The sequence below is a fragment of the Labrus mixtus genome, chromosome 12, assembly GCF_963584025.1.
Source record: "Labrus mixtus chromosome 12, fLabMix1.1, whole genome shotgun sequence".
Classification (NCBI taxonomy): domain Eukaryota; kingdom Metazoa; phylum Chordata; class Actinopteri; order Labriformes; family Labridae; genus Labrus; species Labrus mixtus.
This window is the reverse complement of record NC_083623.1, coordinates 12,182,706-12,194,954: the sequence shown is the minus strand read 5'-3', so window position 1 is coordinate 12,194,954 and position 12,249 is coordinate 12,182,706. Positions and strand designations below refer to the sequence as shown.

General features: G+C 41.0%; 1 protein-coding gene across 3 annotated transcripts in view; it reads right to left on the bottom strand.

Moving 5' to 3' along the window:
* Positions 1 to 12,249, bottom strand: part of stxbp5a (syntaxin binding protein 5a (tomosyn)) — a 107,610-nt gene that overhangs the window by 43,348 nt on the left and 52,013 nt on the right. For all 3 annotated transcript variants that reach the window (XM_061052017.1, XM_061052018.1, XM_061052019.1), the window contains exons 6-7: positions 2,700 to 2,763; positions 2,098 to 2,181 (exon numbers count right to left, since the gene is read on the bottom strand). In XM_061052017.1, coding sequence (XP_060908000.1) covers positions 2,098 to 2,181; positions 2,700 to 2,763 — 148 coding nt within the window. The remainder of the gene's footprint in view (positions 1 to 2,097; positions 2,182 to 2,699; positions 2,764 to 12,249) is intronic.

The following is a 12,249-nucleotide window of genomic DNA, read 5'->3' as shown; positions in this document are numbered from 1 at the left end:
TTCCCTGGTTCCCTCCGATCTACCGGCAGGTCCTTACTTTATTTCAAAATAAAAGCAGGTCTCCATCAAAAAATAAAGTTAAGTACAAAAATTCCAAATAAAAGCCCAACAATGTCTATTTTCAAATGCAATATAATGGAATTAAAAAAATGTGATTAAAAATGAGATTAATCGCAATTAATTCAGCAGTTCAAATTTTTTTTAACTTTTGACAAACCTACAAGGACCCCAGTGCTAGGATCAGGAAACCATGATGAGGTCCATTCAATGATGGCTTTTGTGTCAGTTACTCGACAACAGTTCTATTAAAAACGCCACGGCCCAATCATAACCACACTTCACTAGTGATGCAGCACAACAGAGCAGAAGTGGTTGTTGTGTTTTGCAGTCCCTTTCTCTGCTCCATCAGAGTAAATCATAGAGAGCAAAATGAGCCACGCAGAGAACCCCCCCCCCCCCCCTAAACCCATCCCACTCAACCCCTCAATCTCTGGAGATGTGTAACTGTAGGCCTTTGGAGAGAGGCAATGCGTTCCCACGGGAGATTCAATATTAGAGACTGTTGCGCCCTGGGAGCAGCGGGAGGATATTAGCTTATCTGAGAGCAGAGGCAAAGACAGAGGCAGAGAGGGCTATCTGTACGCATTCAACACACCAAATCCCACTCTTATATTTGTGTCCATGTCGTCCTCTGTGACTCTCTGTTATCTCAGTGTGCTAACAGCCCCACAGCTCTGCCAACGAGGTGAGCACCAGCATGAGCGTTAGTGTAATCTCATTATCTTAAACAGCCCGTTTGGCTCTGTGTCTAAGTACTACGGACGCTGTACGGCCATGCATTCATTCAGTAGGCTTAACCTCAATGACAAGCTTATGAATGAGATCTTGTATTCACAAAAACAAATCTCACTTTCTACAAGGACTCTGAAAGGTCAGACTGTGCTCAGCACAAGAAGTATTACATGCAAACATGCACTTTAGAACCTTTCAAAATAAAGCTGCCAGACATATTTTATCCCATCTATAATACATCATGTAAAGAAAAAAAATTAAATTGAGACAATATTCTGCATACAAACCACGTTATGTCACACATGACGGACACAGTCTAGGTTTGACACATGCCAGGTCCAGAGGGGATCCAAGCCTCTCTGACACTGTGACTCTTTTTTTTATTATTGTTGCCATCTTTTATTTATAGACACACACTGCTGCCTCCGGGGGGAAGCCAATAAAGCGGCATGACTCAGTGCTCAAAGGGAAGGACCTCTTACAAAATGTTGCCCTTTTTACAACTGTAATGTGTAAGCACAATCACTGCATGACCTTGCAATGTCACTTGAGCCATAAAGACATAGATAAATCACAAAGTTGTTTAAAAACATGCATTTTACTTGCCAGGCTTGCAGTCTTGATCTGTTTTATAGTCTCTGTCAAGGAATTGCTCCGTTCTTAATATAGTGACGTCGCACAAATCAGTGACTCCAGTTGGGGTTAACGTTCTGGTAAACCTTGTATTTTTATTGCTATTTTAACACATAATTAATTTAGTTGAAACATGTTAATGTTTTAGAGGAGATAATAAATCATGGTACTAAACCGGTGCATAGACTGGCATACATACTGATACCATATAACACGTTTCAGGCAGGATCGGAGGCTAATAAGGATACTAGTTTCAGTATAGGTATTGGTATTGATCAACGATACAGATACCAGTATCAGTATCAGTATTGATATGGATATGGATCAGTGTTTTGACAAGGATACCAGTATAGGTATTGTATCAGAACAATTCTACTATTTGCTGTGTAGACAGACCTGTCCCCCTGAAACAGGAATCAAAACACCCTACTCCTTCCTAGTCAGCACATTTCTCATACTGCAGCCTGAAGTAAAGTTTTTTTTCTGGAAATAAACTAAAATCTCACACACTCATGCACCACTGTACACACTGGATATAGTACAGTTCATGGATATGAGATAACATTCACAGTTTCTGTACTAGAAAAAAAAGCTCTTTAGATCGGAATTGGGAGGAATGACTGAAAGCCGTAGGAGAAAAAAGGAAAGCAAAGGGAGTGGAGTTTTGCTTACCTCATCATAAGTGTAGCGATAGTCGGCCTTCTTTGATTTCAAATCCCACAGGACCACGATCCCAGACTCAAATCCAATTATAAGCTGGAGAGGAAGAGCGACAGGCAGTCAGTGAGATAGGTAGGAGAGATGACAGCGCCGAGATAGAATAGACCCCATGATGGGTGAAGAAAGAAGTAATACATTTGACATTCACACGCAGCATGAAAGGAAGTCAGGTGTAAGCCGGCTACAGGAGCTGAGGAGGAAACCTGCCCGCCCCAGTGCACATGGGACGATAATGCGAGAAGATTTTTTAAGAGCACAAAGTGAAATGTTTTATTTTTTGCACCTGCCGGGCTTATTTATAGAAACAACATCTAGTTTCAAGGCCTTAAAAAATAAGGTGATTAATAGATAGTGATGACAGAAATATGTTATTCCTTTCTGTAGTAAAGAATACTGATCCAAATTTTAACAATTGTTTTTAGTGAATAAATCATTCAAGAAATATTGGTTCAAAATTTATACGAGCACTGCACAAAATTAAGTAATTATAAATCATAAATGCTAAGATTGGTACATTCTGAGTTTGTCTGCGGGGGGGAAAAAAAGTTCTTTACCTTTCCCTCGTCCATGGGGTTGTCACTTATGTGGACGACTGGTCCGGGGTGAGCCTTGGACGACCTTACGAGGGAGACAAAGAGAGAGACATATTAGAAGTCATGTCCACATTCAGCTGTGATGCAGACTTAAAAAACGAGGCCGCAGACACACGGTTCATAATGATGTATGGAGAGGGTTAAGGTGTCTTTGAACCTGAGGAGGAGGTCCACTGGGTGGGACAGAGCTGCCAATCACTCCAAGGCTCTAAAAGGCTGTGCAAAGACATAAGCTCACTTAAGGTTTTGATGGATGGCTCTGTCAGGCTAGGCAGTCCCCAAAGGCTATGCGTGTGTGTATGTGTGTGTGTGTGTGTGTGTTCGCAAGAGTTTGTGCGTGTGTGTCCATTTGCATGTTGGCGGAGAAGGCAGCACAAAATGTTCGGCCGTGCCTCTCCTCCTCCTGTCTGTGCTTTACCCTCCAGACAGCCTTATGTCAAAGCTCCGCTCTGGGTGTGCCACGTGGCTTCAGAATTCACCAGACCTGGCCTGCCTGACAGAGAGGATGCTGGCGGAAGGAGCACCCTTGGAAGGTCACACGTGAAAAAGAGTTACTGTTAAAGCCTGAAACAAAACCCTGGTACCAGGAAGCAAGGTCAAGGATGCCTGCCAAGGAGAGGAAGAGGAAGTAGCTGGAGCTATATTTAAGTCATGCAAAAGGAGAGAAGGCAAGGTCCTTGTTTTGCCACAAGATGTTTGTTTTTTTTACGAAGATTAAATCAAGTCCAAAAGTGGGACATTATCAAGCAGTCTCCCTGTATAGTATTTTGAATTTGGTCTGACAAATCTGTACCACAATTTCCAAGTTTGGGATCATTAAAGGACATCTATGCATCTAAATTTCTATTTTGATATAACTGTACTTAACTTGACAAAACCCAATCAAAATATGTGTTTTGGATAATTAAAATCAAAAAGGCAGAGGAATGTGTCAACTTTATTTCTTCATTTTATATAAGCGTACATGCTGGAATAGATAGATATACTGTAAGCTAAGGGCTATAGAAGGGAAGCATCTACAGCTATGTGTGTGTGTGTGTGTGTGTGTGTGTGTGTGTGTGTGTGTGTGTGTGTGTGTGTGTGTGTGTGTGAGAAGGTAGCAGTTAGTGGGCAGGCAGTCAGTCAGTTGTCTCTATATTTAGCCTGTTTGTGCTGGAGCCTTATTACCTAAGCTCTGCTGCAGCTGGAGCTGTTGATTTATCTAATCCCCCTTCACTGCCTGTCTCTCAGCTAGTAGCCGTCCACACACACACACACACACACACACACACACACACACACACACACACACACACACACACACACACACACATTTGCATGTCGGTACAATTAAGACACATCTTAACACCCAACCTGTTTGTAACAAAACCACATCCATAACAAATAATTACCGTCTCGCTGAATACCAAAATGCAACTTGCGCCCACAAAAGCTTCACCCTGCTGTTGACCCACATGGTTTGTTTCCTCTTGTTTGAGGATATTATGCACAATATTCTGTAACAAATCTGTTTTGTTCAAACCTGTTATACAGTAAACAAATCTGAAATGAACACATCCAAAAAGTCCACAAATGCTTGTTCAGGTTTGGAGATAAAGGAATCACCATGGCAACAGAGGCAGGATGGGCAGAGAACTGACAAAAAAAAAAGAAAAAAAAAGAAGGCTCCCAAAAATCATCCATACTCTGCCACAAAAACACAGACCCACCCACATACACAAACAACACCTGCATAACTACTTCAACATGCTCCTGTGAAAACACAGTTCCGCCTGTTTCCTACTAATGAGACTGCATTTTACATACAGAATTTATTTTAAAAAAAAGGCTTTGGGGACAATAACATCCAGGTATGTGAGTCTCTTTTGCATGTTCCCACAGACTGATGCTGTTGTTGTACACGTAAAAAAAACACACACAACCACTTCAGTTAAACTTAGCACCCCAAAGCAAATATAAGGTTGTTCAGAAATACATTGATTCTTTGGCACTTTCAGTTCAAACAGTCTTTTTTTTTTTTTTTTTTTTACCTTTATTTGCACCTGATATTCTTTTTATATCAAATATTTGTCCCAGTTGGTGTTGAAGAAAATGGGCCACTGATGTGCTGCATTTGTGTTGCAAAAATACTCACGCACCATGAAGCAACTGTCTGCATGTGTGAAGGCGACACAGGGGAGATGTTTAAGCAATAGACAGAGTAACACCTCATTGAATCCGAAAACATCCCTACAGTGCAGACACTCCTGTCCTATTACACGTACACACTCACACACACACACACACACCAGCCTTTTATTATTCTGATATTATGCATGTATGATGATAGCACACCTACCTGAGCTTCTCCACACACACGGCCACATGCACGCGGCACTGACACACATATGCACACTGCAGTCTTGAACATCTGGTGTCACAATGGGTGACATTCTGAGAGGCAGCACGGGCGCAGTCACCATAACAGCGTTTCCGCAGCAACATGGCTGGAACAGCCCGTACCATATGTGACCTCATATCACCTCTGTAGACTAGCCTGTTTTGTGTATGTGTTTGTTAATGTGTAGTAGCTTATATAAAGCTTATAGAATGTAGCTGATATAAAGTCAACATCTATTATCCTACGGGCCCCGTAGAATAAAAAATTCTGACGCAAAAAAAAAATGACAAAAAAGAGAATCTTATTTTTGTCTAATTTCTATCTTCAAGACAGAAAATAGACATTTTTAGCCATGGGTTTGTACGGCTCCAGGTTTGCTACTTTACCCTACTTCTATTTCCCCCCCCCCGCTAATTTAGGCTCACCAACTCAATGCTAAATGTTACTGTAGCATCATATTTATAAAACAGATGTATGTGGTATTGACTGGAATCTTTGCAGCTTATTAGCTTAGTTGAGCAGAATGGTTGGGAACAGTGGGCAACAACTGCCTGGCATGAAATAACAAGTTAACTCGATGTTCTGTTGATTACATTTTTAACCATTAGAGTGAGCCAGGCTAGCTGTTTTCACCTGCTTCCTGGCTGTATGCTAGCTCTGCTAAGCTTCTCATTTCTTTTTCTGTAGCATCATTTTTATTTGACAGATTTTAAGTGATATTGATCCTCGGTTGCAATCTTTCTTTACCAGGCAATAACTAAAGCTAGCTAGCTTGGAGCGCCAAAATTGAGAACAGTGGGAAATCGCTAGCCTGGCTGGAAATCAATTATCTGCTAATGGTTTGAGGGCGCTGTTAAGATGAATTTTAGCCATTTATAAAGAGCTAGGCTAGCCGTTTCACCCGTTCCTGTCTCTATGCTAACCTTAGCTTATCTCCCTGGTGTACTGTAGCTTTAGATTTATAGGACAGCTACTAGATTGATAATGATCTTCTCAACCGTCTTATGGCAATATGTAAAATAATCATTTTATAACACACTAAGTGTTTTCTGCACAATTTACTTGCACAAGAAGTGTATTGGCATTGGTTTTTAATTTAAATCAACTGAAACAGATCAAGCAACGGACTTATCTGAACATTTCTAGAATGAAAGGAAAGGCAGAGGCAGAACCTTTTGAGCAGAGTCATGATAGCTCACAGATATGTATTATTAATGCACTGTTCTGAACAAAATGTCTCTGAATTAGCTCACTGATCTGTAATTTCCATCTTTAATTACATGAGGTGTTACATGAAAGCTTCTTCCCCGCAGGAAAGGTCACTGTAGGGTGCTTATACCTGGAAACAGGGGGTCCTAGATCCATATTAAATGGCTTGAAGATACCAGAGGCTATGATTCTTCCTCAGCAACACACTGCAGTGCCAGTTAAGGTCCTCACTTAACTGAATAGAAAACCACAGAACCCAGGAAACATACGTACATGGATGCATGAAATATCCAAACAAGTTTTAACCACAGCTTCAGGGTCTTTAGTGGAAGAAAATGATAGAGGACGTAAGAGACCTTAGGCAAATATGTTCAAGTGAACTATATGTCACATAGGAGGCTGTTAACATTTTACCATTCCTGTCCCACTTCTCTGTGGCTGTTTGTACCCAGCGACCATCTCGCTAAATCAAATCAAACACGAACACTGACGCCTGCCAGGTACGAAAACATAAACACTCCTGCATATAAAGTGCATTAATGCGAACAAATTATGCATGGAAACACAGATTCACATGCCTTACTGTAATGTCCTTATTGCCCACAGCACTAACCGAACTCCTGTGCTGTGCTCTTAGTTATGTACTGTAGAACATGTCCAATAGTCTTTCCAGTACAGTAGCTTTGGAACAGAGGTGTGAGTCACACAGACACACGGAGCACAGGGCCAGTCCAGGCCCGGGGGCCTCTGGCACATTGACTGCAGCCTGTCTCCAAATAGCAGGGCCTGAGGGGTGATGACCCCAGTGCACTCCATAGCCAAGCCTCATAACAGCAATCACAGCAGAACAGAAGTGAAACAGGAAGAGAATGAAATCAAATCTTTCTTTAATAATGTTTTCAATGGGACTATATGCGCTGTAGTTGATGTGACAGCCCCTGCCTAGATTGCTGGAGTTTGCATGCTGCACCCATTGTAATCTAAATGTTGTCCTTCAGCTGAAGGAGGAGCCTGGTTGAAGTGAACACCCTGATGTGGAGTATTGAATCCAATATGATCAAAAAGCTGCAGCCTCAGCTGCTCAGCTTCCTCTCTACTGTGCCTTAACCTGCAAACTTTTCTCGCTTAGATTTTGCTCATATTTTACCCGCATTTACTATTACTATTTTGCTTCTATTTTCCTTTACAATACGTTGCTTGCATTAACACAACAAACCTCACTGTACATAACATCTCTCATCCATATTTGTCTACAATCTGATTTTGTTGTCACTCAGCAAGACACCTTACATCATCATTTTGATGAAGTAATGATGGTATCAAAGGGACTAAAGTAGAGAACTCCTACACAACTCCAGCCACTAATGTATGAGCGAGATGGAAATTCAGGTCTGAAAGTCCAATCAAACCGTATTTACTCAAACTGATATCTCCATATTAATCATCTCGTCAGACTAAAATTTTAACCCTCACAAAAAATGTCCATCTAAGATTTTTTTTATAAATGGGAAAGAGCAGTAAATCCACTGATTCAAGCAAGTGCAGCCCAAAATTGTTTGCCATATTCACTTGATACATTTTTGTTTTTTAAATTGTTACACATAGTGACATCTATAATTCCAGTTTATCAAATAAAGAGCTATCGCTGTCTGATGGCAGCATCAGAAGAAGAAGAAAACAATGGGAGAGGTACTTCAGCTTTTGTATGTATAGCTCCACCTCCATCAACCCCACAGCTGGCACCGAGACAAGAGAACAAGAGATCCACCTCACACCTCTCTGATCCGCATCAAAGCAAAACCACAGACACACACACACACACACACACACACACACACACACACACACACACACACACACACACACACACACACACACACACACACACACACACACTGACAGATACACATATCTGAGAGCCTTTCGAACAAATTAGAGAATCAATATCTGGCACTGCTGCCATCTTCCCTGCGTAGTATCCCACAAGATGCTGGTGTGAGAAATTTGGTAACTTCATATCTGCAAACTTATATGCAGAGCTGCGGAATTTGAATTTTGTATTATATATTCTGATGAATGCAATTCATGTTGGGTTGGGTTGAGGAAGTGGAGATGACCGAAGGCAGGGAAGAGTATAGGAATGGGAAAATGGAAGAAATGATGCAGGGGAAACTATATTATATTGTTTGTCACAAAAACCAGCCTTCCATCATCTTGGACTAAACCTGGTGAGTTCACTGCTCCTGCTAAATATATGATGAAGGGGGATTAGTTATTGACTCAATTTAGAATTCCATTTACAGAATGTGTGACCTTTTGTTTATTGCTTAACTGCATTAGATTGTATTTCTTAATCCTCAATGAACTCCATTATTTGTTGAAAGGACTGAAGCACCTTTAAGCAACCTCCGCTCAGAGGTCAAGGTTGATGTAGTCAAGGTGATTGTATCTTCAAACCAGAAAATAGAAAATAAAATTGAAACATGAACTTATATTTTCTGGATTATAATAAAGGTTTCACACTCAAACTAATGCCTCTCCCTTAAATTTAAATCACATTATTTTAGACATTTGAAATTCATTTAAAAGAGATCTATACACTTTCACAATTAATGATGTCAGTCTGGGACATCTATTAAGTAACGCTGCAAGATGTGTAGATTGAAAACCTCTTTATTTATCTTATACTGGCATCATTAAAACCCCTGCCTGAACCTGTTCATTTCAGTTGCTGTCTCTTTAAGGCCCACCCCATCCCCATGTGTCCACTTTCCTCTGATTGGCCAGCTCTGTTTGCAGTTGCAGGTAAATGTGGGGTAATGCTGCATTCATGTGCTTCTGCGTCGGTCCAAGTTTCCAAGTTGGGAAGTCGTTCCTCCGACTTCAGTGTGTTCACATGATTTCAGTTCGGAAAGTCGGAATGTTGTAACAACAGCAAAAAAAAAAGCGTTAATGCTACGAAGAAGATCTGTGGAATATAACTTTTAAAAGTTATATTTGAGCCAAAAGTGCAATTAATAAAAAGTGTGTTAATATTAACAAAACATATTTTGCCCCTCATGTGATTACCATTCTGACGTCAAGTCGGCCAGTCGGGCACCTGATTCTTTTCCAAGTTTCTGAGGTGTTGTCCCAACTTGAGCGGGTTTTCATGCGGATTTTACAACTAATTTTTCCGATGTGTCCGACACCACATGAATGCACCATTAGCTTCTGGGCATTTTGTAAAACTTTGCTCCGTGCTTTGCTCTTAAACCTGGTCAGGTTCTGGCCAAGTCTCGCAAAGTTTTTTTTAACGTCTCGTTCAGAGTAAGCTTTTCACAGCTAATCTGGATCATTCCTAACTCTAACTTGTTAAGGTTGGAGTGCAGTGTAACTGAAGAAGTAAACCATCTTTCTGTCTTTCATTTCTGCACGGCATCATTACACTTCATGATAAACTGGTAGAAAAGTTTATGCTCAAAGTTTCTTGGAGAAAAACCTTTTCCTCCTCCTCAAGTACACACAGTACATGCGTCCCTACCAATACTGATGTGAAACCTACGCCCTTGGTTATTACAGAGTGCGTGAACTTTGGATAAAAATCACTAAACAAATGGAGTCCATTATTTCAAGAACTGCAGGTTTTTTTTTTGAATTACTATTCCCAAGCAGCTTTTCTTATCAAATAATAGTGAACCTTTTTTTTTTTTTTCAATCAGCGACTATTTTTAGAATACAGAGCTGTACTAGAAAGCACGTTTTCATGGACCAAGATGAAAGATGGTGATGGTGACGAGGAAGGAAAGTTACTGTAAAGGTGAAGGAGAAAGGAAGGAGAATAAAGTTAAATAAAGAATAGTAAATCGCTTGCCCTTTAGTGAAGAAGAACCCCAGGTATATATGTCTCTATCTTATCACCCACATCTCTCCTCTATCTCATCATTATCACCCCTCCTTTCCTTCCTCTTCTGCCCTTTTTTTTCTTTAATTGGAAACCTTTTTCCTCTCACATCTCTATTCTCAATTATCTGCATGACTCGTCTCTTCTGCTCTGCCCTCTGTTACCTGCATTTATCCCTCTGTCACCACTCCGTTCTTCTCCTCCATCACTCTGCGAGTCCTCTCCCCCAGGCAAAAGCCCTGTCTCATCTATTCCACTCCCATCTCCTCTGTCATACACTCCCCCCCCCCCCCTTCTTCCTCCCCTCTCTCCCGTCGCTCACTCTCGCCTTTTCCTCCCTGCAGCCCTGTCGACGAGATGAGACGTCTGTGTGTACCGAACACTGATCTCTGCAGACACCTGTTCCACCCCCTCCCTCTCTCCTATGTCCTGTCCTCATCTTTCCCCCCCCTTCTCACACACACATAAACACTCACACTCACACACACACAGTGCACAGAAGGGGATGAGGGGGAAAAGCGTGAAGCAAAACGCTCTGGTGAATAATTTAAGTCTCTACAGCGGGGAGCCAAAATGGAGCCTGTCAAGCAGACAGATCCATCGAAACAGCAAAGAGACAGGTCACTCACTATACCTGGAGTCTGATACGGTGCCTGGAAATGATAGACTGACTAATGAGTCCTTCTGATCTCATTATGTTTAAGCTACAATAACCTTTAAAAAGGGAAAATGCTGATTACACTGCATCCCTTAACTCAAGTGCTGCAAGGTGAGTCAATAAAGTCAGAGCGTCAGTGGAGATGTGACTTTGTGGAACACAGCCTTTTGGTATTTACAATGAAATTAGAGCCCTATCTTTTATGACCACCTTTTTTTTCATGACTAGCTTCTTTTTTTTTTTAACTAGCTTCATCCCCAATGCGACTATTGGATTGTTTTTTTTATTTTTAGTGATTTCTTATTCATTGATTTTCAACATTTTTATAGTTTTTTAAACTTAAAAATCAGTGGCAAATGAAGTGGCACGCACGGGTGGCGCCATTGGTAGCCTATGTATCTGTTCTGGTGTATCAATTTAATGCTGGCAAGCTAGTATAGCTAACAGCTGATTCAGAGAAGAGGTTTAGTCCTGGGCAGAAGAAGCCCCCCGTTGGAAAATCTTTTTCACGTTTGACCGAGAGTTTTCATGGTCAAACGTGAAAGAAAATGTTGGCAGTGTTGAAGACTAAAAATCGTCTCTGGGAGAGACCAAGGACGACTAACAACAATTTCAATACATCAAATTCATAGACTATAAATGTTAAGGGACAAAGCCTGAGTGATGTCACCCATATGTTTCTACAGGGGGCTTTGAAGTCCCACCGATGGAGCTCCCCTAGCTGGAAATGCTGCCTCACCCTAACTTTTAGTCAACCTAACGACCGGCTGAGAACTGGAGCTGAGGTGGGTTTTAAGCACCTTGACAAACTGCTACACTGCATCCTCCTGTCAAACAGGTCAGCTATGCAGCTTATTGTGAATAACGCTTATCCTTCATAAAATCAAAACGGATGAATAATAAAAAAAATGCAACCTCCGTACAGTGTGTGCCGATAAAAACATGAGCTAATAAGACCTAGTTTAGTTTTTTGAACCAGGCTGTACACATCTTAAGTTCTGCTATAAAACATGTTGTTTTTTTTAATAGGGTGTTTATGTGACTTTCCACTGCTTCTGCGGCCGGCCTCAAGTGGACACTCGAGGAACTGTAGGATTTTGCACTTCCGCATCAGCTTCATTTTTCAACACCGGAGATTGACGCCTGATCAAATCACATCGCACGTTTGAAAAACAGAAATGAAGAGAGACAGAAGTAATGAATGAAACATCAGTTTCAGACGTGGCAATCGGCTGGGATTAGCAGTGATTTTTTTTTTGTCTTTATTTGTTTTATAACAAATAATCCATACAACAAAGAAACAGACAGGGTCAACAAGACGAAGTGAATTGCTTCACATCATATGACAGTATATATTTTTAAAGAAGAAGAAAAGGATAAG